This window comes from Punctularia strigosozonata (assembly GCF_000264995.1).
Source record: "Punctularia strigosozonata HHB-11173 SS5 unplaced genomic scaffold PUNSTscaffold_8, whole genome shotgun sequence".
Lineage (NCBI taxonomy): Eukaryota > Fungi > Basidiomycota > Agaricomycetes > Corticiales > Punctulariaceae > Punctularia > Punctularia strigosozonata.
The window spans coordinates 1,344,678-1,368,282 of record NW_006767440.1 but is presented as its reverse complement, the minus strand read 5'-3'; the positions used below and the strand labels follow the sequence as shown (position 1 = coordinate 1,368,282).

At 55.1% G+C, this 23,605-nt stretch overlaps 10 protein-coding genes across 10 annotated transcripts; 3 read left to right on the top strand and 7 right to left on the bottom strand.

Moving 5' to 3' along the window:
* Positions 1-82: 82 nt before the first annotated feature.
* PUNSTDRAFT_88755 (GTPase) lies at positions 83-1,499 on the bottom strand. Its single transcript, XM_007385042.1, has 7 exons — positions 1,338-1,499; positions 1,250-1,284; positions 1,181-1,185; positions 1,007-1,129; positions 709-936; positions 571-651; positions 83-514 (listed from the first exon to the last, which is right to left on the bottom strand). Exons 1-7 carry the CDS (start codon positions 1,371-1,373, stop codon positions 381-383), a joined length of 642 nt encoding a protein of 213 aa, XP_007385104.1. The 5' UTR covers positions 1,374-1,499; the 3' UTR covers positions 83-380.
* A 426-nt stretch (positions 1,500-1,925) lies between these two features.
* Positions 1,926-2,405, top strand: PUNSTDRAFT_135516 (rhamnose mutarotase; the record flags this gene model as incomplete). Its single annotated transcript, XM_007385041.1, has 3 exons — positions 1,926-1,967; positions 2,024-2,314; positions 2,367-2,405. The coding sequence occupies 3 exons, from the start codon at positions 1,926-1,928 to the stop codon at positions 2,403-2,405; spliced, it is 372 nt and encodes a 123-aa protein (XP_007385103.1).
* A 538-nt stretch (positions 2,406-2,943) lies between these two features.
* On the bottom strand, positions 2,944-3,803 carry PUNSTDRAFT_135515 (uncharacterized protein; the record flags this gene model as incomplete). Its single annotated transcript, XM_007385040.1, has 2 exons — positions 2,944-3,223; positions 3,274-3,803. The coding sequence occupies 2 exons, from the start codon at positions 3,801-3,803 to the stop codon at positions 2,944-2,946; spliced, it is 810 nt and encodes a 269-aa protein (XP_007385102.1).
* Positions 3,804-4,630: 827 nt separating this feature from the next.
* Positions 4,631-6,597, bottom strand: PUNSTDRAFT_144462 (uncharacterized protein; the record flags this gene model as incomplete). The annotated part of the gene is made up of 3 exons (XM_007385039.1): positions 4,631-4,970; positions 5,021-5,703; positions 6,505-6,597. The coding sequence occupies 3 exons, from the start codon at positions 6,595-6,597 to the stop codon at positions 4,703-4,705; spliced, it is 1,044 nt and encodes a 347-aa protein (XP_007385101.1). The 3' UTR covers positions 4,631-4,702.
* Positions 6,598-7,260: 663 nt separating this feature from the next.
* On the top strand, positions 7,261-8,575 carry PUNSTDRAFT_45414 (uncharacterized protein; the record flags this gene model as incomplete). Its single annotated transcript, XM_007385038.1, has 3 exons — positions 7,261-7,821; positions 7,875-8,186; positions 8,291-8,575. The coding sequence occupies 3 exons, from the start codon at positions 7,261-7,263 to the stop codon at positions 8,573-8,575; spliced, it is 1,158 nt and encodes a 385-aa protein (XP_007385100.1).
* A 1,332-nt stretch (positions 8,576-9,907) lies between these two features.
* On the bottom strand, positions 9,908-10,829 carry PUNSTDRAFT_53306 (uncharacterized protein). The gene is made up of 2 exons (XM_007385037.1): positions 10,558-10,829; positions 9,908-10,494 (listed from the first exon to the last, which is right to left on the bottom strand). Exons 1-2 carry the CDS (start codon positions 10,639-10,641, stop codon positions 10,141-10,143), a joined length of 438 nt encoding a protein of 145 aa, XP_007385099.1. The 5' UTR covers positions 10,642-10,829; the 3' UTR covers positions 9,908-10,140.
* A 471-nt stretch (positions 10,830-11,300) lies between these two features.
* Positions 11,301-14,548, top strand: PUNSTDRAFT_104183 (uncharacterized protein; the record flags this gene model as incomplete). Its single annotated transcript, XM_007385036.1, has 2 exons — positions 11,301-12,811; positions 12,871-14,548. The coding sequence occupies 2 exons, from the start codon at positions 11,304-11,306 to the stop codon at positions 14,546-14,548; spliced, it is 3,186 nt and encodes a 1,061-aa protein (XP_007385098.1).
* A 445-nt stretch (positions 14,549-14,993) lies between these two features.
* PUNSTDRAFT_104179 (Metallo-hydrolase/oxidoreductase) lies at positions 14,994-16,846 on the bottom strand (the record flags this gene model as incomplete). Its single annotated transcript, XM_007385035.1, has 2 exons — positions 14,994-16,170; positions 16,238-16,846. The coding sequence occupies 2 exons, from the start codon at positions 16,844-16,846 to the stop codon at positions 15,751-15,753; spliced, it is 1,029 nt and encodes a 342-aa protein (XP_007385097.1). The 3' UTR covers positions 14,994-15,750.
* A 909-nt stretch (positions 16,847-17,755) lies between these two features.
* PUNSTDRAFT_135510 (uncharacterized protein) lies at positions 17,756-18,817 on the bottom strand (the record flags this gene model as incomplete). Its single annotated transcript, XM_007385034.1, has 1 exon — positions 17,756-18,817. The coding sequence occupies one exon, from the start codon at positions 18,815-18,817 to the stop codon at positions 17,756-17,758; it is 1,062 nt and encodes a 353-aa protein (XP_007385096.1).
* A 1,579-nt stretch (positions 18,818-20,396) lies between these two features.
* PUNSTDRAFT_53305 (ATPase V0/A0 complex) lies at positions 20,397-23,552 on the bottom strand. Its single transcript, XM_007385033.1, has 11 exons — positions 23,499-23,552; positions 23,347-23,447; positions 22,969-23,295; positions 22,793-22,908; positions 22,220-22,736; positions 21,863-22,170; positions 21,550-21,811; positions 21,022-21,495; positions 20,706-20,969; positions 20,577-20,654; positions 20,397-20,526 (listed from the first exon to the last, which is right to left on the bottom strand). The coding sequence occupies exons 1-11, from the start codon at positions 23,524-23,526 to the stop codon at positions 20,482-20,484; spliced, it is 2,520 nt and encodes an 839-aa protein (XP_007385095.1). The 5' UTR covers positions 23,527-23,552; the 3' UTR covers positions 20,397-20,481.
* Between the last annotated feature and the right edge of the window lie 53 nt (positions 23,553-23,605).

The window sequence follows — 23,605 nt, the reverse complement described above, 5'->3', positions numbered from 1 at the left end:
GTGGCATTTACACAGCATCGACATCGATGATGGGGCTCAACAACATGTAGCAGGGTATCACGACGCCTTTCTCGAATCGGAACGAATATACGCTGGTGAACTGGACGTAGGATCCATAGTACACTGCTGGTACGCTAGCAAACATGAGCATGATCCCTCTGACAAACGACCCTGTAGAAATCCTTCCCGCCAATGCCTATGTAAACTGGCCCAGCAATGGTGTAGATAGCCACCCAACAAATTGCATAGCACACGCGAGTGCATGTAAACACGCTCCCTTGCTCTACGATGTTCTATAGTGGCGTGGCGTATGCCAGCATGTATTGTGTGTCCGGTAACCCAACAGCACGAGACCAGATGTAGAGTGAGATGTCAAGCGCCTAACAGCACTTCCCGCTCGGAGCGCTGGCACTGTTATCCACGCTCGGGTTGATTGTACGAGTGTCTCCAGTGGGCGGCTTGATGGGGTCAGCGTTTTGCTCCAGAGTTTGCCTGGAAACTATACGATAGATATCTTCACGAGGGGACGTTGAATGTGACTGGAAACTATCAAAAAATGGGCGGACGTACCAGTGAGGGTTGTTTGGAAGGCTGATTCGACGTTCGTGGCGTCCAGCGCCGACGTCTCTATGAATGACAGGCCGTTCTCCGCTACGAAGGGAAGTCTGCTCAACATGAACCATGCATATCGGACGTCGGATGGCTTACTTGAGAATGCCTTGGCTTCATCGGTGGGCACGGCCCGCAGATGCTTCAAATCACTCTTGTTCCCGACAAGCATGATGACAATGTTGGCATCTGCGTGGTCACGAAGCTCTTTCAGCCATCGGGTGACGTTCGTGTACGACCCATGCTTGGTGATATCGTAGACCAGGAGTGCACCGACAGCGCCGCGATAGTATGCAGCGGTAATGGCACGATAGCGTTCTTGACCAGCTGGATAAGTCGAGTGTCGTTATTCGGTCGCTAATTACCACAACGTGCATATAGGACCGGGCTGACGTACCAGTATCCCATATCTGCGCCTTGATCGTCTTGCCGTCGACATTTATCGACCTCGTCGCAAACTCGACGCCTATGGTGGACTTCGACTCGAGGTTGAACTCATTCCGCGTGAACCGCGAGAGTACTGCTCGACGTTGTCAGTGTACCCTGCTTCCAACGGATTGCCCGGACCCACGGTTACTGAGTCACGGCGAAAGCACCGTAAGTACGACGTAAATAACAACGATAGGCATGAGCCACGCACGATTTTCCGACACCCGAGTCACCAATGAGCACAATCTACAGTGGGTTGCGTTGAGCCATGCTGAGCCCCATCATGCGACAGAGCAGACCTTGAAGAGGTAATCGTAGTTGCTGCCTTCGGCCATTGGAACAGGATATCAGAACAAGATTATACACTTCCGGAGCTATGTATGTAGTAGAGGAGGACGAGAAGAAGAGCAATCTGGGGGGTCGCTGCGTGCGCTGGCGCTCCTTTGACAACTGCATCAACAACCACCAACCCCACGTTTTGATATTTTTCGTGCTGATCCCCCTGTGAATCCGTGCGCCTATCGCAACAGTCTATAGTCACTGCCAAGGCTCTCTCCTGTTTCTCAAGCTACCATCGTGTACGGACCGGTGCGGAAATTCAACGCCGAGGGGTGACTTCGACTAAGTCGTCAGCGACGCCTGAGGAAGACTCTCAGTCGTGCACCACTAGTACCATCCTCGCTATGCTGTCTAGTTGCAAGGCCATGAGTGGAGACCATTCTTGAGTACCTTCACTCCTTTTGTTTCGCTATGGCGCAAGACCTTCGAGTACGGGGGACGGGTTCCCGGGCCGCTTCCAATCACGGGAGAGGCTTTCCCTGGTGTATCACCGCACCTGCAGCTAGCATCAACGTGTGCACCCCCAACTACTCTCACAGACACTAACCATGTCTACGACGAACGCGAAACGTATATGCCAGATCATCAAAGTCAGATATCAACCATACCTCACGACTGCAATCCGGCTTACTAGATATACCTGCAGCTCAGGCCTGAACATGCCGAAGAGTACAAGAAAATCCACTCTGCCGTCTGGCCTGGCGTCCTGTCTGCACTCGAGAGGCACCATATCGTGGACTATTCCATCCACTACTACCCGCCTCTCAACTTACTCATCGCCAACATGAAGTACACCGGTACTGATTACGACGAGGACATGGCGGGCATTGCAGAAGATCCGGAGACGAACCGTTGGTGGGCCGTGACTGATGGTATGCAGGAGAGCTTTAACGCGGGGGCGACGGGGAGTAAAGATTCGCCAGCGCCTTGGTGGACGGTACGCCGGGCTTCCCGGCATTGAGATAACGTGCTCATCGATCGCCCGACAGGAACTGGAAGAAGTCTTCCGCTTTGAAGGGAAGGCCTAATGGATACTGTCCATTCATACTTTGGGTGATATCTCACGTATGCTGCATGCGATGTAAGGAGGACATGGTAACTAGCAAGGGCAAACACCGGAATGCCGGCACCTACTCTGTGTTTAGCATATATGAGTTGGTCGTCGTAATGCACGCTGCTGCTGGTAACGTGTATGATACCTGATACTCTTCAAACGTGCGCCAGCGTTGCTGCCACGAGCCAAGTGCAGTGAATCCATATACCTGTCTTCCACTGACGAGGATGGCGTCGTTTGCTCGAAATATTAACCAACAATAATCGATTCATCGTAGAATGGCGCGCGAGGTTGTCGTGTGCATGCCTTTTTGGGAATACCGGTGGAGTCCCGTCTGTCCCGCGATACTTGGCTGATAGAAATCTCTAGAGTCTTCTCAGCGAAGATACCCGATGCTTAGGCAGAGCCAACCCGACCGGTTCAGACTTGAGACGACCTCATGGCATGTTACGCGAGTACGTTCAAGCTACGAGGGCGCAGTAACATAAGGGCAAGTACATGTCCCGTGTATGTTACATTGATGAAGAGAAATCAGTACTCATATCGCGTTCTAACAATCCGATGAGGTGCTTCGCCATGCTCCGGTTGAGAAATTCGCAGTCACTAGGTTCGTACTTGCGGGCGTCGTTGAAGTCTAGGATGCGCCAGTTGTATGTGCGGCCTGTGTACGGTGATGGAAGGCGTGGGTAAGCATCGGGTGAGCGCGATGGTCGGAGGATGTTTCTACGGGCAACATCGTTGTGCACCACTTGAAACCGGTTCAGCTCTTGCAGCATCTGAGGAACTTCCTTTCTGTGAGGTTGTCAGGTGGGTAACTACCGTATGTGCGTAAGCTGCCGCACCGGACTTCCTCAGTTACGTTGACCCCTATGGGCAGTTGTGCTAGATCAAGTTCTTCCAGTAGGAGAAGAGAGATACGCAGAGGACAGGGAACGCGAGGATCGTGGAGACTACGCTTGATCTGGTACCTGTTGCGAGTGTTATGATTCTTGGTATCATTCAAGCCCTCAGAGTCCTCTTCGTTCTCTAACCCTCGTAGATCCGAAGGGTATTCGTCGTCGTATTCGTCTCTGCCTGTGTCTAGGCCATGCAATATCCATGGGATGATCGGTGTGTTATCCGGAAGGGTGGCCTCAAAGAAGCCAAAGCAACGCGGAATGATTGAGCCTTGTAGCGTTTCCAACTCGTCGTAGAACCAGGCTTCCCGGGCGATATGCGGAGTGTACCTCAGTCCGGCAATCTTCATGACTAGAGGAGGCAAAGAAAGATCTGAAATCTCCTGACCATCTGTAGATAGGACTCGCAGGACTTCGACTTTGTAAACAACACCGCATCGTCCACCTGCGAGCGCTTTACCCAGGAACAACTCCATAGTTAGATGTTGTGGAACTGGTTGTCGAGAAGGGGGACGCGGCGGGGCACGTGTCGGGTCAGGAGGCATCCCCGATTCTTCGGGTATAACTCCATAGTAGTCGAGTGGAAGAGTCGTCCTTGCGAGACCGGTAAACTGCCGTGTGTCCTCGAAAAGACCTCCAAGACGAAGATACGATACAGCATTCAGGGCCTAAAGTTTGTTTCATTAGCATGGTCGTAGGTTATACGAGTAAACCTACTAGACGACGTATTGCCATGAAGTTGTCCCTTGGCGATGTTCTGAGCGCGACGAGAGATGGCTGTGGGAGTCGTTTCACCCATTGTTCGGTGCGACGTAATGGATCCATATCCTGCTCTCACCGGCTACATTATATACCCTCACAACGGTTGCACAAGATACTCCGCCGGTAATCAATCAAGCCATTCGCAAATCCAGATCGCATTGTTCAGCGTGCGCGAATTCGCGATGAAACACTTGTAAATAATATGCCAATCATGTGGTGGCCTAGTGTTGTATATGGTGACACAATGGACGGGCAAGCATGAGTCGATCGCGAGCGTTTATCTTTCCTGACTGCGTATCGTATTTGTGCAGCATCTTGAGGATTCGGTTCCCTTAGCGCCAACATTGTGATGTGAAGACCTTGCGTGCACTAGCCAAAGCATCTCGCTCCTAATTTTCTGACGATGGACTGTGAGTTTTTTTGATAGCCGTACGAAGGTCATCGCCGTCCTCGGTTTCGTCGAAGTTACGCAGCCCTTGAGCGGTGTCAAATGCTGATATTTCTTTCCTAAGGACGGTTTACAACATTCCAGACCGTTTGGGCCTTGATTATGATGATGTGGTATTGAGGGCGTATATACATAACAGATCTCGAAGTCTAGAAGGAGCGGCCGTTACGGATACCACCCCTGCGCTAACGCCTTCACAAGGAACTCGGCCATTTCTCGGTTGACCATCGCACAGACACGAGGGTCATCATTGAACTTGCAAGAATCATTGAAGTCAATGATGCGCCAGCTGTATGTACGCCCAGTATAGGGCGACGGAAGAGAAGGGTAAGCAGTAGGCGACTGCGGTGCGCGAAGGATGTTCCTGTGGGCCACATCGTTGTGTTCAACGAGAAAGCGATCCAACTCCGCAAACATATCTACTATTTCTGCCCTGTGAACCTTTCAGATGTGGCGATATGAGATGCAATACGCAGGACGTACTGAAGATCCTTATTCATCTCCCCTCCAAGAGGTAATTCTGTGCTATCGAGTTCTTCGAAAAGAAGGAGAGACACCGTCACAGGAGAAGGAACGCGAGGGTCCCTTCGACTATGCACAACGTGCTCGCCGTCCGACCGGGGCGCTTCAGGGTCTTGAGGATCTGTCGAATCTAACTCGGCATCTGGATAGTATTCCTGCTTGCCCCTGTCGATTCCGTGAGCTTTCCACGGGACAAGCACAGTATCTTCCTGAAGAACGGCTTCGAAGAGCCCAAAGCAACGCGGGATGACAGAGCCTTGTAAAGCTTCCAGTTCGTCGTAGAACCAGGCTTCTCGGGTAATGTGGGGTGTATATCTCATACCCGCAACCTTCGCTACCAGTGGAGGCAAGGATATATCGGACAATTCCTTTCCATCCGCAGACAGAACCCGATGAACGTTCACCCGGTAGACAATGCCACATCGGCCCTTCGCGACCGCTCCGTCCAACGATAGCTCGATACATAAACCTTCCGACGGTGGTGATCGAGAGGGAGGACGAGGCGGGGCACCCGCGGGATTAGGATACACCCCGGGTTTGACCTCATAGTAATCGAGCGGAACCCGTTTCCTCGCCAGGTTGGTGATGCGTACCGGGTCACTATAAAGACCGCCCAGACGCAGGTCGACCGCGGCGTTCAGTGCCTATAGTGCACACTAAGATCAATATTCTGAATTGAAGAGGGTTTGTCGCACCAGACGTCGTTTTGCAAAATCCATCTCAAGTGTGCGATCAGATTGACGTATCAGGGGGGAATTCTTGGGGAAAAAAGGTTGGGTTCTCCTGCGCTCTTACTCTCTCTTTTCTAAACGACGAACCAGTCCACGTGACAGCACTTACTGCCTGTGCTTTTCTGTTGTCCACGGATTGCATTTCCTGCAGTACGTCGAAACAATCGACTGCTACGATCATTTCCCTGCCTGTGATTCCCATTGTGCATCGCGTAGTCTTGTCTAGGCTTGGCTCGGTCGAAACAATCGACTGCTACAATCATTTCCCTGTGATTCCCACTTGAAAAAACGGCGGGTGCCCCACCGGTCCACCTTCGCTCGCGTTTGCATCAATACTATTTCCTGCAGTTGAGCGAGACATATTATCTGAACATCTTAAATCGGACTACAACTCGTACTTTTCTACCAACAAAATCGCACGGTTACTAATTTCCGGGTTGAGAGATCAGTGTCGCATGTTCAGGGTGGTAGGGCAGTTGTTAAGAAAGGCAGTACTCTACACTGCACAGGCACACGCGGCTTACTAATCACGAGTTTTGAGATGCCCGAGGCAAGCTCAGGTAATTGCATCGCTCTAGGCTTGGCTCATGAGGTGTCTCCTGTTCTCCCTCGAAAAAAAATCCGATCTTGTGCGGCGCTGACCGGAGACAGCAAGGGACCCATCGATTTCATCGCTTTCTCTCATTATTCCTTGTTTCTCAGCAAGCCACGGACTTGAGAGCTTATCCCGCGGACGAGCGCATGCTGTGGTTCTTGGTATTGTTGTTCCTCGGAGGCCTTGGAAGACTTGTCGAACAGCAGAGCCATCTCATCGAAATAACTCGCATTTTGAAGCGGACTAACAACGTCGGAGTTTGCTCAACGGTGCTCTTTTGATCAATGATGCTCTCGCGAATGAAGCAGGGAGAGGGTCATGTTGAAGCCTGGCAATCCATTGTCCGTGGTATGTTTCCACACCGTGTTATCACAATAGGCTTACTTTTATACCTCTTGGTCTAAAGACGAGCTCAGATGCCAATCCAATGCAACTGTTGAGATAGACGCTGCATGCACGGTACTTGATTTGAACCAGCGGCCCCTTCTCGCATTACATCTCCACACGTGGAATCCGACAACCCATACACACCCGCCGGTAGACCTCCATCCACCGACAAGCACTCTACTGTGATTAGGCTGCAGAATGATGAATCGATACGCTGGCGCAATATGCATCTCCACCATTCTAATCAACAAATGTGGGAAAGCAGCAAGAACTGCATCTGGCTTGCTGTTCATATCCATCCATGCCCCCATTGTTTCTGAGTAGGTCATCCGAGCTATCGTAACTGCTGTCCACCACCGACTGCTGTTCTCTTTTCTTTCTGCGATTTGGAGAGGAAGGAAGACTACAGGATGCATATAAATTGGCATCTGGAATGCCTGTTTGACCTCACACCTAGCAACGAGTCCTCACCGACAGTAGCTGCGAACATGAACTGGCCCGGTGATGTTCTCACACCCGCTGCTTGGGCCTTTCCTCTGCGTTACCATGATCCGCATACTCTACTCAACGGTGGAGCCCACGACCATCCTTTAGGCACCGGTAATTTGAGCACACTCGAACAATTCATTATCAACAGGAACGCTGGAAACCTGGAATGGGCTAACTTCACGAGCTGCATACCGCTTCAACAAGTCCCGCAGAGCACGAAAGCCAAGAGTCACACAATAGTTCAGGGCGGCTCTTCCCCCTTAGCTCTCGAGCGTATCCTCCAATGCATGGATATGAATCGGCGATTTGCGGCGTACGCAGGGTCGGATCCTAATGCCGCTAACGACAACCTCAACACCACGTATCAGCGGATCTCACAGAATGGCTACCGGCTCCCTTCGCCTATGGATTACCTGGATGCCGCCGCCGGTGTGGCGTCTTGGTTCAGCCTTCATATATCTCGCAGGAAGCAGGACCCCGCGATCCCCATTGGATCTGAGCCTGCATCTCAAGATGAATTCGTGAAGCAAATTATCGGCGCCGTGGATTGGCTGCTGCAGGTGAGTCGCAGTATAATCATGCTCGAGTCTACACCGACTGATAATAATCAAAGATGCGTTATGCGCCGACTCACAATCCCAATGACTTCACGCACCTCGACGTTCCCGGTGCAGAGAAGGTCACACTTCGTGAGGGAGCGGGAACTGCGCACTATCCCCGATGGGGCCGTAGTGTGCAGTTGAAGAATGCCGACGAGAAAGCAGGACAGCCCGATTTTGTTTTGTTCTCTGGGATTCTGCCAAGACAGCATGTCGCCGTAGCCGAGATCAAAACTTTCTGGTCCAACACTACGGACTCGTTGGAGCGCATATTCTGTGACGGGGGTCATCTGTACCTCGGGAATCAAACTGGGGTTTTCAACTGGGTACGCTGGAAGGATAACACGGGCGCTACGGTTCAAATCATAATTCAGGCAGGTTTTCGTTCCTAGCATGTATCACCGCCTGATACTGACATATCATCGTTTAGCTGTGGCGTGAAATGCTATCGCACGCATCCTACTTCGCACTGTGGACGAACGGAGAAGTCGTGATCTTCTGCGTCAGGTCTGGAGATCACGAGATCACCTTTTCGGAACCGCTTTCGTGGCGTCACCACAGTGTGATCCAGACTGTGACCGGGTTCTCTATGCTGGCATTGGATGTCGCACTCATGGATCCCCAAGGAAGGCAGACCTTCATCGATCATCTGGTGAACGGAAAGAATGCAAACTGGGGGTGGGATCCGAGACGCACGGATTTGAACACAATCTGAAGAAGCGGATTGAACAAGCCACTCGGTGATTTTGATGTGACGGAGGTTCTCTGATCGACTTTAGCTAAGATGATTTTGAATTCAATAACGAGGATGTATGGAAAATGGTCCCGCTACTGAGTCAATCGCAGGCGGCGCAAGCCAGACCGAAATCCCACAAGCGCCACAGAGGATCGGGAATTGCGCTATTCTAAGGGGTACACTGACGTCTAGATATCACGATCACTGTGACGATGTCTAGTGGGATGGCCCGTCGTCCCTTCCGGTGTACAAAGAAAGCCTCCCCAACGAGCGTTCCGGGAACAGCGCAATGAGAACAGCTAGTGATGCGATTGGGGAGCATACTCTACAGCGTTCTTTCGCCAAGGTGTTCTGCTACCATATGTTTCGAGCCCCTCGCAGACCCACGCGCGGTTAAAAAGATAAGACTCGCGAGCGTCGCTGGAGTTAGGTATGAACCAGTTATGATGTGCCTGCGAAACGCGCTGGGTAGGGTCCATTCAACAATATTATTGACACCAAATACGGTACATATACATACGATTGTGGATACTATCTTGCGAGATTATGATAACATGTTCCTCACGAGTGTCCAGGTTTCGCGGGGAGGCATCGATTGGTGAACGTCGCTTCGCCCGAATACGGGCACGATCAGGCCTGGATGCTCAATGTCTACTACGAAAAGCGTCGTTGTCACCGTGAGTAACCCACTTCCACCGCGGAGCATGAGGCTCTTGAGGATGCTGAAGATAAGAAAAGGGTAAGCGACCGGCATTCCAGATCTACACGGAGGCGAGGACCTGTCATAGAAGGGGTGCTGATCTTGCCGGCGATTAGAGCCTCGAGGTTTGACCGGACGGGACCCGAGACCACGCAGATCAGGGAGAGGAAAGAAGACAAATCGAAGCCTGTTGCCTCATGCGGACGGTCCAGCTCGACCTCTTCAGATGAGATCCGGGGAAGGTCGCAAGGACTCGAGCTCGAGCTTCAGATTTGCGCGGTTCGTAAGGTTCAATCTGATATGCGGAATGTGGTTCGCCGGGTGGGTGGTAAGCACGTGTATGGATCCCTTCGTGTATCGAAAATCTTCAGGAACCGGGAAGCGAATCTTTCTTCGGTGGGCCTTGCTTCGCGATCTGTGGTGGAGATTAGATGGGACGTCTTAAGACACGCAGATGAGGAGCGCATGTCCGTAGGATGATGCATGGCGCTACGCGGATCGAAGACGGGATGTCAGCGAGGGTGAAGTGGTGAGCTTGAACTGCGAGAGGACGATGAGTGGATACGAACTTTGCTGGCGAATCCTTGCCTGCCGGTACGAGTACATGGAACGGGGTATCAAACTTTCATTGCAACCGCCAATGAAGTGCTACAATGCATGCTATTGACGGCCGAAGCCATAGCCACCTATGTTCTTCCAGGACACAAGATCGCATAGCCGCGCGTGAAGGACCCGGCACCAGTCCCTGCAGTCCTCGCCATTCCTAGCTCCTCGCCCGAGGAAGGAGAAGAGGACCACGCGACCTTCGTGCGCAGTGTCGAGGTAGTGTCGAGGTTTTCCCGCCCTACGGGTAGAGAGCCCGATCGAACGTGAACTTGAAGCCTCCGGTTGACCAACGTAACGAGAGCCCCGTGTATCGATGGCGATGATATTTGGTGGTGGGATGAAACGCGTTGATGGGACGGCTACCCCAGACGGCACGCTCCTCGGGCGAGGTCAGATTGCTGTGTCCGTGCGGGGTTCTGGGGGCTGCGCCGTTCTCGGAGGCGGTGGGAGCGGCGGTTCGAAAGCTTAACCTTAACTGACGGGCAAGCGGCAACGGGTCGTTTGGGTGAGACAAGGCCCCCTCTCCTTCAGCGATGGCACTAGACGGACGTGGGACATGGGTCAGGCGAGCGCGAGTCAGCGAGCGAAGGTGCTGGAACGCGAGCTCTGTAAGCCGGCGAGGACGCGGGTGAAGGTTATTCTGGACGGGACTCACTCGTTCACTCCAAACAAGCTCCAGCCGGGGAGATCGTGAGCCTGTGCGCCCGGAGATGATGATCATCCGAGAGCGGCGGTCCATCAGCCCAGCGCAACCAGTCTCGCCTGTCGCAGAAAAAGTCACGTTCAAAGTTCGCAGACCAGAAACGGGCCCTTGGGGTCGCCATGGAATTACACAAGGTCATGGGATGCAACTAAGGTTCAGCGTCTGCCGAGAACCCATTCCTGCCTCGGGGACCGCACATTCTCGTCGCTTTCGCGCCAGGAAGGCCGGGCGATGGCCACAGGGGGCGTGCTGGGGCTCCGGCGGCGGGAGCTTCCTCGGCCTTTGCGTGGAGGCGGGAGTGAGAAGGGGGAGGCGAGTGAGCCCCCGCTGCAGACGGCGCGGTCAGCATGTGCGGGCGGAGTTCGAAAAATTACTGTAGTTAAAGCAGGTCTGGGGCGCCCCACCGCCCTCATCTCCCTCATCTCCCTCCCCTTCCGCTTTCTAGAGGTCAGTCTGCCAGTCCACGGTCTGCACGTCGAACCCAGCGCTAACCGACGTCTCCATCGTTGCAGGCGCCAGCCGTTAGATATAGAGCGTTTCTGCTGTCCTTGTCTCTCTTCGTGCGTCTTATCGCCTTAGACAGTTAATCCCCAGCGTACACCTTCCCATACGTGCGTTTTTCGGCCTTGCTTTGCGAGCGAGACGCGCTCGCACCACCGACATCGAGCTGATCGCGCCGTTTCCAGACCGATACCATCATGCCTAGCGCATCTGCCTGCCCCACCCCCGCTCCCCTCAAGGGCGCCGTTGCCGCTCCCGCTCCCGTCGCCATCGGCGGCCAGTACGACACTTCATCTCTCTTCGCCTCCGATGCCGCAACCCGCACGGGTGCCGCCGAGGCGTTGGCCGCTCGCGTTCAGCAGGAGGGCCCCGCCTCCATCAACGCCCTCAACTTGACCGACGCCATCATCGCCGCCCTCGGTGACAAAAAATCGCCCGCTGCCCGCGAGGGCGCCGCGAACCTCGTCGCGACCCTCGCCAAGTCGCCCGCGATCAAGGCATTCGAGCCGTACTTCGTCGACACCGGCGTCTACGCCGCGTTCCTCGAGGCGTTCGCCGACAAGATGCCCGCAGTCCGGACCGCGGCCGTCGAGGCCGTCCGCGCCTTCGCCGAGAAGATGAACCCCTGGGGTGCTGCTCTCATCCTCCCCGCCCTCCTTCACGAGATCAAGACCGCCGGCAAGTGGCAGATCAAGACGGGCTCTCTCGTCGTCTTGAACCAGCTCGTTGCTTCCGCCCCGGTCCAGATCGCCCGCCTCACCCCCGAGATCGTCCCCGTCCTCTCCGAGGCGATCTGGGACACCAAGGCCGACGTGAAGAAGGCCGCCCGCGATACACTCACGAAGACCACCGCTTTGGTGTCGAACAAGGACATAGAACGCTTTATTCCGGCTCTCATTAACGCTTTGATCAACCCCGTAGAGGAGGTCCCCAAGACCATCCAGCTGCTTTCGGCTACCACCTTCGTTTCCGAAGTAGACTCCCCCACGCTCTCCCTCATGGTGCCCCTCCTCGCTCGTGGCTTGAACGAGAAGCCGACCGCGACCAAGCGTAAGGTCGCCGTCATCATCGACAACATGTCCAAGCTCGTCGACTCGCCCGTCACCGTCCGTCCGTTCATCCCCAAGCTTCTCCCCGGCCTCCTCAAGGTGGAGACCACCATCGGTGACCCCGAGGCGCGCAGCGTCGTCGGCCGCGCCATTGCCACCCTCAGGCAGGTTGGTGAGGTTCCCCACGGTGACGGCTCCGACCTCCCGCCTCTCAAGCACGCCGACGGCGGTCAGCTCGGCCACAGCCTGGTCGCCATCTACAAGAAGCTCGGCGTCAACCCGCTCCCGTCCGTCGCGAACGTCGAGGCGATCTACGTTGCGCACCTCGCTGCCAACTTGGTCAACGCCAAGAACTTTGACAATTCGCAGTGGGCCACGCTCGCCCCGCACTTGGCGCTCCTCGCGGCTACCCCCGACCCGGCTCAGGTCGCGTCGGAGTGGGCCGTGCGCTCGGCTACCGAGGACGAAGGCGGTGATGACGCTCTCGAGGACGACGAGGAGGGCGAGGATCTCTGCAACTGCCAGTTCTCGCTCGCTTACGGTGCCAAGATCCTGCTCAACACCGCGTCGCTCCGTCTCAAGCGTGGCCGTCGCTACGGTCTCTGCGGTAAGAACGGTACCGGCAAGTCCACTCTCATGCGTGCTATCCACAACGGGTGAGTTCCATAGCCCATATCGTCACTGAAAGTTACATTCTGATACCATACTCTTATAGTCAAGTCGAGGGCTTCCCGTCACCCGACGAGGTCCGCACCTTCTACGTGGAGCACGACATTGACGGCTCCGACGAGGACACGACCGTCTTGCAGTTCATCCTCAACGACAAGCGTATCTTGGCCCCGGAGAGCGAGGTCATCGAGGCGCTCGCGTCAGTCGGCTTCTCCGATGAGCGCCAGGCGCAGGCCATCGGCGCTCTTTCCGGTGGTTGGAAGATGAAGCTCGCCTTGGCTCGTGCCATGTTGTTCAAGGCGGACATTCTCCTCCTCGATGAGCCCACCAACCACTTGGACGTCGTCAACGTCGCCTGGCTCGAGGGCTACCTTACCAGCCTTACCCACTGCACGTCGATCATCGTTTCGCACGACTCCGGCTTCCTCAACAACGTTATCACCGACGTTATTCACCTTAACCGGTTCAAGCTCCGCCGCTACAAGGGCAACCTCGAGTCGTTCGTCAAGCAGGTGCCCGAGGCCAAGTCGTACTACACCCTCGACCCGGCCGAGGACTACAAGTTCAAGCTCCCCGACCCGCCCCTGCTCGAGGGTGTCAAGACAAAGGAGAAGTCGCTCCTCAAGATGCGCAACGTCGGCTTCCAGTACCCGACCTCGAAGGTGCAGCAGCTGTACGACATTACGCTCCAGGTCTCGCTCTCGTCCCGTGTCGCGATCCTCGGTCCCAACGGTTCCGGCAAATCGACCCTCGTCAAGCTGCTCATCGGCGAGACGGAGCCCAACAAGGGCGGTGAGGTGTGGAAGCACCCCAACTTGGTCATCGGCTACGTCGCGCAGCACGCTTTCCACCACATCGACAACCACCTCGACAAGACCCCGCTCGAGTACATGCTCTGGCGGTACCAGACGGGTGAGGATCTCGAGGAGATGGGCAAGGCGACCCGCGTCATCTCCGAGGCGGAGGCGCAGAAGATGAAGGACGGTGCGACGGTCGTCGTCGAGGGCCAGAAGCGGATCATCGACGAGATCATCAACCGCAAGAAGCTGAAGCAGTCGTACGAGTACGAGGTCACCTTCAAGGCCATGTCCTCGTCCGAGAACATCTGGATGTCTCGCGACGAGCTCATCAAGCGCGGTTTCGAGAAGAAGGTGCTCGAGGTCGACACCCGCGAGGCGCAGCGTCTTGGCCTCAACCGTCCCCTCGTCCGTCGCGAGATCGAGAAGCACTTCGCCGACTTCGGTCTCGAGCCCGAGTTCGTCTCGCACAACACCATGCGCGGTCTCTCCGGTGGCCAGAAGGTGAAGATCGTGCTCGGTGCCGCGACCTGGCGCCGGCCGCACATCATCTGCCTCGACGAGCCGACGAACTACCTCGACCGTGAGTCGCTCGCGGCGCTCATCGCCGCCCTCCAGGTCTTCGAGGGCGGTGTGCTCATCATCACCCACAACCGCGACTTCTCCGAGTCGCTCTGCAAGGAAGTGTGGGCGATGCGCGACGGTCGCCTCGAGGCGTCCGGCCACAACTGGGTCGAGGGCCAGGGCTCCGGTCCTCGCATCGACAAGAAGGACGGCGAGGAGGAGGAGATGCTCGACGCTATGGGCAACAAGATCAAGGTGGAGAAGAAGAAGAAGATTACGGCGGCAGAGGCGCGGAAGGCGAAGAAGGAGCGGATGGCGAGGCGGAAGCGCGGCGAGGAGGTGTTCACCGACGAGGAGTTGTAAAGGCTCTCTCCGTCGTCCTCGTCTCCCCTCCCCTTGACATTCCTTCCTCTGCCTCGTACGTCCTATGCTTGTATGACTCATCTTCGTTCTCATTTCTCCTATGTTCTCCTCTCCTGTCGTCTTGTTGTGGCGTTAGCGGTATTGTGTAGCTTACGACGGTCATCCATGGCGTGTAATCCTCTCGGCATGATTTGTAACGTTTACTATTATATGCGCATGACTTTTGAATGATGATATCCATCTGTCCTTTCTTCCGTTGAAGTCGGAAAAAGACCAGGGGGATCCGTGGGCACAGGTGCGTCCCTCGCTAAGAGAGGTGTATGAACTACAGGTTAAATGATTGCTGTCATGTTGTCAGGCGCCCGAGGACATGAAGATCAGTGAGCACTACGTTTCTATACAACCGTGGATCACGGATGGATAAAATATGAACATCGTCGACCAGGAGTGGCGAGGGCCACGGAGAGCCTCGACCTCGACGGATTCTACTTCTACAACGCGTGGTACAACCGGGCTCTTCGCCATGCGCGACAGGGGGCGCACCGTGCTCCCGCTCATGCGCGACCCGCAGACGGGGTTCGTGCACGGTCGGGGACGGGACTACGCGGGCACGTTCGTCGTCCAGGGGATGTGCGACGGCTATCATCTCCGGTTTCGTGAAGGCGTATGGGCGATTCGGGTGGAAGTACGTCGGGACGGCGAGTCCGGATGGGAGGGGGCGGGACGTGTTATGTGGGTGGCTGGGGCAGCGGGGAGGTGCAGGTCGGCACGTTCGCGCTCGCTGTGGGGGATGATCTGAAGCGAGGGGGAGGGGGAGGGCCGAGGATGGAGCGAAAGGAGATGAAGGCGATGACGCCGACCAAACATGGGTTTTTGGGCCCTGTGGATGAGGGGTTTGCGGCTGCTGCGACGGCGGCGTTGAGCCCGGAGATTGCAAGGCTTCTGCAGAGCGGGTTTGCGAGGTAGTCTGCGCCGATCTGCGATAGGGCGACTGTTCTCGACGCTCATAATGCGCGACGTGTTCTGCTCTGGGAACTCGTGGCATATAGCTGACGAGCCTGCGGCCATACGGAGATACTAAGTCGTCGGGTTCTTCTGGACGGCTCTACTGCTTCACATCGAACCCAAAGACAACGAGGTGATGGATCGTTGTACAGGAGCAGGTGTATACGACGTTCTTCGCTTCACCGGGCTTCCACACTTCACCGGACCACGAACTTGTATTCTTCCCCCCTATCCAGATAGACCACCTTATCTTGCAGACCGGCTTCGGCCATCGCCTTCTTGAAGTCGTCAAGCGGGGATAAGAACGCGTCGTAGTCGTCGTAGTGGATCGGGATCGTGAGATCCGGGTTAACGAGTCGGACGAGCTCGAGACCTTGCTTGGCATCCATCGTGACCATGAGCAGAGGCATCGAAGGCGACGGTATCGTCGTGCCACCGAGGTGCACGAGCATGAGATCGATGTTCTGACCTGCGTATCGCGTTGGTATCTCGCGCAGCTCGTCGACCATGAGCGTGTCGCCGGAGATGTAGATGCGATAGCCGCAGGTGAAGTCGACATCGTCGCCGTCTTTGGGTTTGCTGCCTAGCTCGACCATCCAGCCGTTCGTAGGCGGGACCTGGATGTTCGAGCGACCGTAAGCGTTTAGCTTGCTGCTGCAAAAGCTGCAAAAGGGAATGGCTTACAGCGTGGGCAAGCTCGTTGACCTTCCCGAGAATACCTCCGCTTGGGACGTGCTTCCCAGGCATTCCGGTTATCTTGACGGCCCTTACACGTCCATTCTGCGCATCGGGGTCCTGGCCCTCGACGTCGACCATCAGGCTATCCCACTCCTTCAGTGCCTCCACCTTCTCGAAGCGCTCCCCAGGCTCCTTTTTGTCCACGAGGCACTTCCTTGCATGCGGCGTGGTGACGATCGGCAGGTCGCGGCGGAGCTCGGCCTCGACCTCGCGGTCGAAGTGGTCTTCGTGGTAGTGTGAGAGCAGGACGAGGTCGACCGGAGGGAGGTCGTGCAGGTCGACGGACGGGTTGGTGAGGCGCGTCGCGGTCACGCCCGGGCCAAGGTGGACGTGGTCGCCCGCGTGGAGGAAGTTGGGGTCGGTGAGGATGGTGAGGGGGGAGAAGTGGAGGAGGGTTGTCGCGGTGCCGATGAACTGGAGGGATGCGTTCGCGTCGGAGGACTCGGGGTGGATGGGGTGGTAGTGCGTTGCTTTGGCGGCAGGGAGGTGAGAGGCGCCGGGGTGAGTTCGGGTCGTAGGGGCTCTCTTGGAAGGGTCGACGACGAGGTGTTGCATACTGGGGTTTGGGAATCGCCGCTTAGTTTGATATGGGCCGAATTCTTCAGGCTAGAAGATGCGTTTTATATAGGGCTTAGGATATTCCACCGGCGCGTCATCGTCGCGAACCGTGCTTGCATCGTGGGTGCAATACGACCTTTCCGCACCAGCATGGCTAGAACACGAGTCGTTCAATTGCAGTGAAGGTGTGCCAAAAACTGCAAACCCTCACCGTCGGTCCAGAGCAGATTCCCGCTTCGGCCATGCGGTTATATGTCGTATGAACGGACATCGGCGAGCATCATTGCACGAGCAGAAAGTTGTGTAGCATGTCATATACGCGTAGCTCGCTTCCTAGAGGTGGGCAGAATACAGAATCTCCAGAGCATCACTGTACAATCTCTAGGCTATGATGCGCATCGACCGTGGCGACCAGCCTGCATGAGGGCGAGGTGGACTTGGAAGATTTCCCGTATGCTTCTATGGCATCGTTGATTTGAGTCAAGGAGACGATACTTACCCGCGGTTCACTGGGACTAGTGTCTTGACCGGTACCCACGAGATGGCACAACTTCCGTCCCTGTTCAATGTCTGGGGCGTTCGCCCTATGACTGACGTTCCTCCTGAACTGGTCGAAGTGGACTGTCGCATTCCTCCCTTAGAACTCAAACAGAAGATCGCAGCAGTACTGAATGGAAACCCATCACAATACGACGTCCCGTTGCGGGTCGAAGCCGGCCCACCTCGTCGGGAAGAACCCCAAGTTCTTCATGGCAGGCAGGGGAGCGCAGTTTATGGGTATGCCCGTGGGCATCAAGACAACGCAGGATGTGAATATGTCCTAAGATTGCACACAGAGAATGCTCCACAGTACAGGAACGATAATAATTAGTAGGGTCGCGCGTCGCCCCAGATTTTGCAATGGTGCTATGGACCCGACCGCGCTCGGAGACTGTCTACGACCGACTGGATCCGTTCTCGCAAGGCATCGGATTTGACGCCCTGTAACTGAGCCTCCAACTCAGCGACTTTTTGATCTATCTCGGACAAAACGCCTTCATCGACGTCTTCCCTTGGGCCAGGCTTTTCCGGGGGATGTTCGTGCACCTGCAACACGTCCTCGAAGTGTTGCCGGAAGCCCTCGTACATCTTCCTGTCGGTGATCGCAAACACAACCTCGGCGATTCCTGGCCACGTCTCGGCGGTTGAATCCCTTTTCCGCCGCCCCTTGTCCTTCAGAAGCACCTTTCTCCACGCACCAGCGATCTCCTCCACAGGGTTACCGTACGCACCACATCCCCAAGCACCCAAGACGACCCTAGCAGCTTTCTTCACAGCACATATTTTCATGACAGCCTCCATCTTCGCCTCCACCAGCTGCCTATCCGCCGCGTTCGCGTATCGGCGACCCCCTTCCTCGAGGTCGGGAAAGCGCAGCATACCGGCGCTGACAACGTCGATGAAGAACCTGTCCTTCTTGGGCAGATCTGCGCCCTCGCCGTCGCGGAAGACGAGCACGTCCGGCGTGTGCACGCCGCCGACCTCGGGCAGGCGGTAGAACTCGTCGCGCAAGGAGGGAAGGAGCGTCGTGCGCATGCAGAGGAACTCTTCTTGCGAGGTCGCGCCTTGCAGGAAGCCGCTGCCGGGTCGGAGGGGTGATGCCATGTTCAGGATGGCGATCGTACCAGCATCTGAGCCGGCTTTCTTGTTGGGTCTGTCTGAAAGCGAGAGCTGTTGCGCGGCGGTGATAGTGTCGGTGTTCACCAGACGTATCCGAAGGGATGAAATCCCCATCGCCGTGGTGTTGTTGTTATCAGGGGGTGTTGGTTGAACAATCAGCTCAGCGCTGTCCGAGCCTCGTTTAGCTCGAAGATAGGATGCGAGCAACGCAGGTATGGTCCTGTTCAACGTATCCTTAGCAAGTTTTGCTCTCGCAGCCTTTCGGGTAGCCTGGGGTGGCTGAGCCACCGATGCTTCAGTCCGGCCCATGTTTGGTGGTCGCGAGGAAAGGACTGCCTGTACTAGGGCTTGCGACCCCGTCAGTGAAAGTTCTTACGGAGGGTGATTACATACATACATCATCTCTAGCTCACGGTGGCAATAGTTAGCCTCACATCCTCTCGAGTCTCTGTCCGCAAATGGGGGTTGACAATTGCTTTCGCTCCATGGATCGAACTATGTAACAAATTGCCAACGCTCAAAACGCGCGCAATGATGCTGAGATTTATCGACATCTGCCGCACGCCCGAGTTTATCGTAACTTATTGGGACCGCGCCGGTTAATACTACCTACCTACCAGGTTCGTTCACTTATCGCACCTGAGCCTCATGATGAATTGTTGACCGATTTATCGCGATTTATGCTCATTACACCTGCAGATCGTTATTCGTCGCTGTTTCTCGCCCCCGTTACGCGAGATTTATGTAAATGACCGACCTCGCGAAACATGCAGCATCCTTGCGGCACACGGGTCCCGTCGTCAGCATGCCCCCAGACGTCGCTCCTGAGTCCTGACCCGGGTTCAAAACCGCCAAACAGTCCCGCCTGGAAAGCTCTAGTCCGGTTTGTAAGGCTGGAAGTCAACTTTCCTTCGCCCCTCGCGGTTATAACGGCACCGAGCGGTGAATAGCATGGCCAAACGTTATCTAGTGCGTACATATACGTGAACACTCTGTGCCATCGATCATGACGCTGCCTATGCTAGGAGCAGAACGCCGTGTCGCGTCTGTGTATGAGCGATTTATTGTTCAAAGACCAACAGCGGGCTGTCAACCTGGCAAGGACGTTCTATGACGAATTGGAAGCCCTACAAGGCTCTGTCTTCCCCCGTTCCTTTGGATTTTATAAGACCACTCTGCCAGACAATACTCAGACTATTCCATGGAGATGGCGTGGTCTAGATGCAGGCATGGACGAAGACGACGGCGAATACCCGTTGGAGTTAGAGCATGACGATAATTCTGAAGGCGAGGATGACCCTGACGATCATAACTAACCCCCAGTTTCAGATCAAGCGTAGTCGTCGTGATCCTCGCGTTCCATATCCCCTTCGTCTCAGTCTCCTCCTTATGGAGGGACTTGATGAAGAACGGCTACCCGTAGGAGATTTGTTGACCCCTGAAATCAGGTGTGTTGAGTTGAGCGCGAGTAGTTCCGCGTCATCTGAAGCTCTCACAGGACGGAAGTACTTGAAATGTTGCAGGAGTTCAATAGATTCCTCGTGGATCACAACGACGTTGCCCATAGGGACATCCAACGGGTCTCGCAATCACTAGATGCTTACCCGTCCCTCCCATCGCCTTATACAGGCCGTACTTATCATTGGCGCATTTTCGATTTCGATAACCCCCGCAAGCGCAACCATGCACTGTGGATCTGCGAATCGATAAATCGTTGTTTGGCGGAGCAACTTGTGGAGGCGCTGGAGAGGGGGCATCGCTTATGAACCCGTGTTTGTGGATACTTATAGCACTTGATCTGCTCGATGTTTTGCGAGACAAATCCGACTCGGCCTATGTTGGCGGGTCGTGGTGAAATCCGGGCGCCGTGCATAGTTTATAACGAGGCTCATGAACACAATGAGAATTGTTATGACATTCCGGATTAGTGGGTGAGCACAAGCTGCGATAGCCTACTCCATCATTGGCCATCCTTACTCCTTCTGCGCAAGAGCAGCGAAGCTGAGGGGGACAAATTGCTGGAGGAAAGTCAGCGTCGATCCATTGGATGGTGGTGGAGCAAACCCACGTATCCACCGGCTTCGTAATGCTTGCTGTTCGCCTCCACCCAGTGCAAACGGAGCGCGTGCAAGAATGCGGAAAGACCCTAGAAACATTATCAGTGATCTTGAGTACGAACATTCCCATGCACACATACCTCCATGATACACAGGATGGCGACAGTCAGAATGAACCACAACACGACGACGACCACCAAGGCAATCCAACCGATGATACCGGTGAGGCCATAACCGAGGACAACCTCAATCGTCATGGACCACAGCACTTCCGAAAGCTGAGCGTGCGCAAGCGACAGCGCCCACAAACGGAGGTAGGAAGCAGTGTGGGAGATGCAGCCTAGGCAGAACTCAATGGTATGGATGACTTGATGAATGACGACTTCGCCGAAATCGTGCGATTCCTGTGATACGCGTTTGAGTGTTGGTGGCATATGTACAATGAAGATCACCGACATGTTCTTCCTCCGCATCTTCAGTAATCGCACGTCCATTGCCCTCTTCCTCAGCCTCCAGGGTGTCGTCAGCGGCGTGCACAGCAGGACCTTGATCCACATGGACATATCCCTGGCCCTGGATCTTCTTCATCTCCTGGTATTGTAAGTATGGCTTCGTGATCAACAGCCAGGGAACGCAAACAGCAGCGAGTAACAAGAGGATGATCTGGATTGTGGACTGCCCACGGTAGAGCTCCTTGCCCTCCTCGATACTGCCGGGCGACAGGAACATGCTGATGAGCATGGTCAGAAGGGACGGAGGTTCGGTGGTAGCCTTCGTCCAGTCGATGGACCACTTGTACAGGATGCACAGGACGAGATAGCCGAAGATGGACTGCAAAAAGATCATCTGGGGGATAAAGTTGGTCCAGATGTCGGAAAAGCGCTTGAAACGAATATGATTCGGGACTTGAAGGCAGAGAGCGAAAGTCATCTGGTGATCAAGTCAATAAAAAGGCAAGATCGTATATAGATTGAGTATACGAACGTGAATCACACCCAGGACGATGGACATTTTCATCTTGTAGGAGTTGGTGAAGATCAGGCCGTTCTCCGCCTCGTGCCAAGCAGGGTCGAGACCGAAGAGATACGTATGGCCATTCGAGATAGCCACGGCCGTGTCGTTCGTCGGGCCTGCCTGCCATGTCCAACCGGAGTGCCAGATGTGAAGGGATCTCGAGAAGATGTCGTTGTAGATAAGACCCGTGTACATCGAGAAGGCGCCCATGAGTAAGATAATGTAGCGACCGCTGCATGGGTTATGAGCACGATGTTGACGCCGCACAAGCGAGGAGACTCACAAGAAGAACGTGCCAAAGATTTCGCCGAGGTCAGCCTTGGCTAGTTTCCTCTCCCAGAGGATCATTGCTAGAGCAGCAAGGAAAGTGATGAAACCGTGTCCAATGTCGCCGAACATAACGGCAAAGAGGAAGGGGAAGGTAATAACAGCGAACAGGCCGGGATTGACCTCCTGATATGTGGCGATACCGTATGCGTCCATGATCGTCTGGAAGCCTTCGGTGAACTTGTTCGTCCTGTGGAAGGTAGGTGGTGTCTTGTGCGTGGCCAGCTCGTGCAAAATCGGGGGCACGCTGGTGCCAGATTCCTCCTAGAAACGGCTTGAGAATAAATTCAGGTTCATGATAAAGAAGACGAACCGTGGCATGACGAAGCGCAAGTTGAATGGTGGTGATATCCCTGGTCGGGCACCAACCCTCAGCAATCAACGTCTTCCTGCGCACGTCGTAATTGAACAGGTTAAGGGTCTCGTAGATCGCCTTCTCCTTGAGGACGACGTCCTGCCAGCTCGCGATGCTCTCGCCAATCTTGACTAGCTCCGCGCGGCGGCTCAGTCCCGTGTTGTACAGCACGTTCTCCAGGTCTTCAAGGCGGTCTGACACCTCCCTAAGTGACTGGACGCGCTTGTCCGCATTCGAGTCAATGGGGTAGATGGTCGCACCCATGGAGTCTGCGACCTTGCGGATCTTGGCAAGAAGGGCGTCACCATGAGCGAACACGATGAAAACGTTCTTGCGCGTTTCGGCACCGGTAGCCGGGTCGACGAATGGCTCAGTGATGTCGGTGTAGTTCATGTAGAGGTTGCCACGGAGAACACGCCAGAGTACACGCTCGAAAGTTTGGAGTCGCGCGCGATCGATGGTACCCGCAACAAATCTACGACACGGACGTGAATATCACCGCGTACTGAAAATCAAAGTGTGTAAACTGACTCAAGGTCGAACTGGACATTATTGCTCGAGAAGTTAGCCTCCCGGTCGTCGTGCTGCAAAAGAGGCGCAGCGCTATCGTCGAAAGAATTGCGCGTTTCTACCGGGTGCGTCTCGGCCTACACAAGCGCTGCGCGTTAGCAAGCTGCGTGCACAGTCAACCATCCAAGGGGACGTACGCGGTCAAAGAAGACCTTTGTTTCGCGTAAAACATGGCGAGCCTCAATCAACTCGGTGGCGTTCTTGCTTAAGTTCTGGTAGCTCTCGTTCATCTGGTTGAGACGAGCCTCGTGCTCGCTCAAGGTGAAGTCGAGTTCGTCGATGGTCTGCGCAGAGCGCGGCCCAACCGTGATGAGCGGTGCGGAGTCGTAGAGAGGTCGTATCGGAATCTTCTCCTTCTCTTTCTCGATTTGCGAGTTGAAGAAGCGGATGCGTCGCGCCATCTCGTCGACGCGGCGGATTTCGCCGACGAAGGAGCGTTGGAAAGGATTGACATCGGGGTTCAACTGTCGCCTTTGTCAGTCCCTACGACGACATCAACAAGATTTGAGACACACATCCTTAAATTGGACATTGCCCAGCTCTCCCAACTCAGCAACAGTGTCATGAGCGACTTCGGTTGGTATGAAGAGCTGGACGAGGCTCATCGCCTCGGAGCCTGGATTCGCTTCTCAGCCAACTGTTTCAGAGTTCGAAGGATCAGACTCACGAAATAGAGAAGGGTACTCGTCCGCCATGCTGGCGGTGGAGACTGAAGAGAACGAGAGATGATGGCGGTCGGATGAAGACGCCGACTGACCCGTCAGAAGGAAGTCA

Bases quoted from the DNA above. Each gene is read 5' to 3' on its own strand.
- PUNSTDRAFT_88755 (XM_007385042.1), bottom strand. From the start codon at position 1,373: ATGGCCGAAGGCAGCAACTACGATTACCTCTTCAAG. The intron at 1,285-1,337 runs GTCTGCTCTGTC...AACCCACTGTAG, and splicing joins ACTACGATTACCTCTTCAAG to ATTGTGCTCATTGGTGACTC. The intron at 515-570 runs GTACGTCCGCCC...CCCCTCGTGAAG, and splicing joins CTTCCAAACAACCCTCACTG to ATATCTATCGTATAGTTTCC.
- PUNSTDRAFT_53306 (XM_007385037.1), bottom strand. From the start codon at position 10,641: ATGGACCGCCGCTCTCGGATGATCATCATCTCCGGGCGCACAGGCTCA. The intron at 10,495-10,557 runs GTGAGTCCCGTC...CTCGCGTTCCAG, and splicing joins AGCTTGTTTGGAGTGAACGA to CACCTTCGCTCGCTGACTCG.
- PUNSTDRAFT_53305 (XM_007385033.1), bottom strand. From the start codon at position 23,526: ATGGCGGACGAGTACCCTTCTCTATTTC. The intron at 21,812-21,862 runs GTGAGTCTCCTC...TAACCCATGCAG, and splicing joins ATCTTTGGCACGTTCTTCTT to CGGTCGCTACATTATCTTAC. The intron at 20,655-20,705 runs GTATGTGTGCAT...TAATGTTTCTAG, and splicing joins CCATCCTGTGTATCATGGAG to GGTCTTTCCGCATTCTTGCA.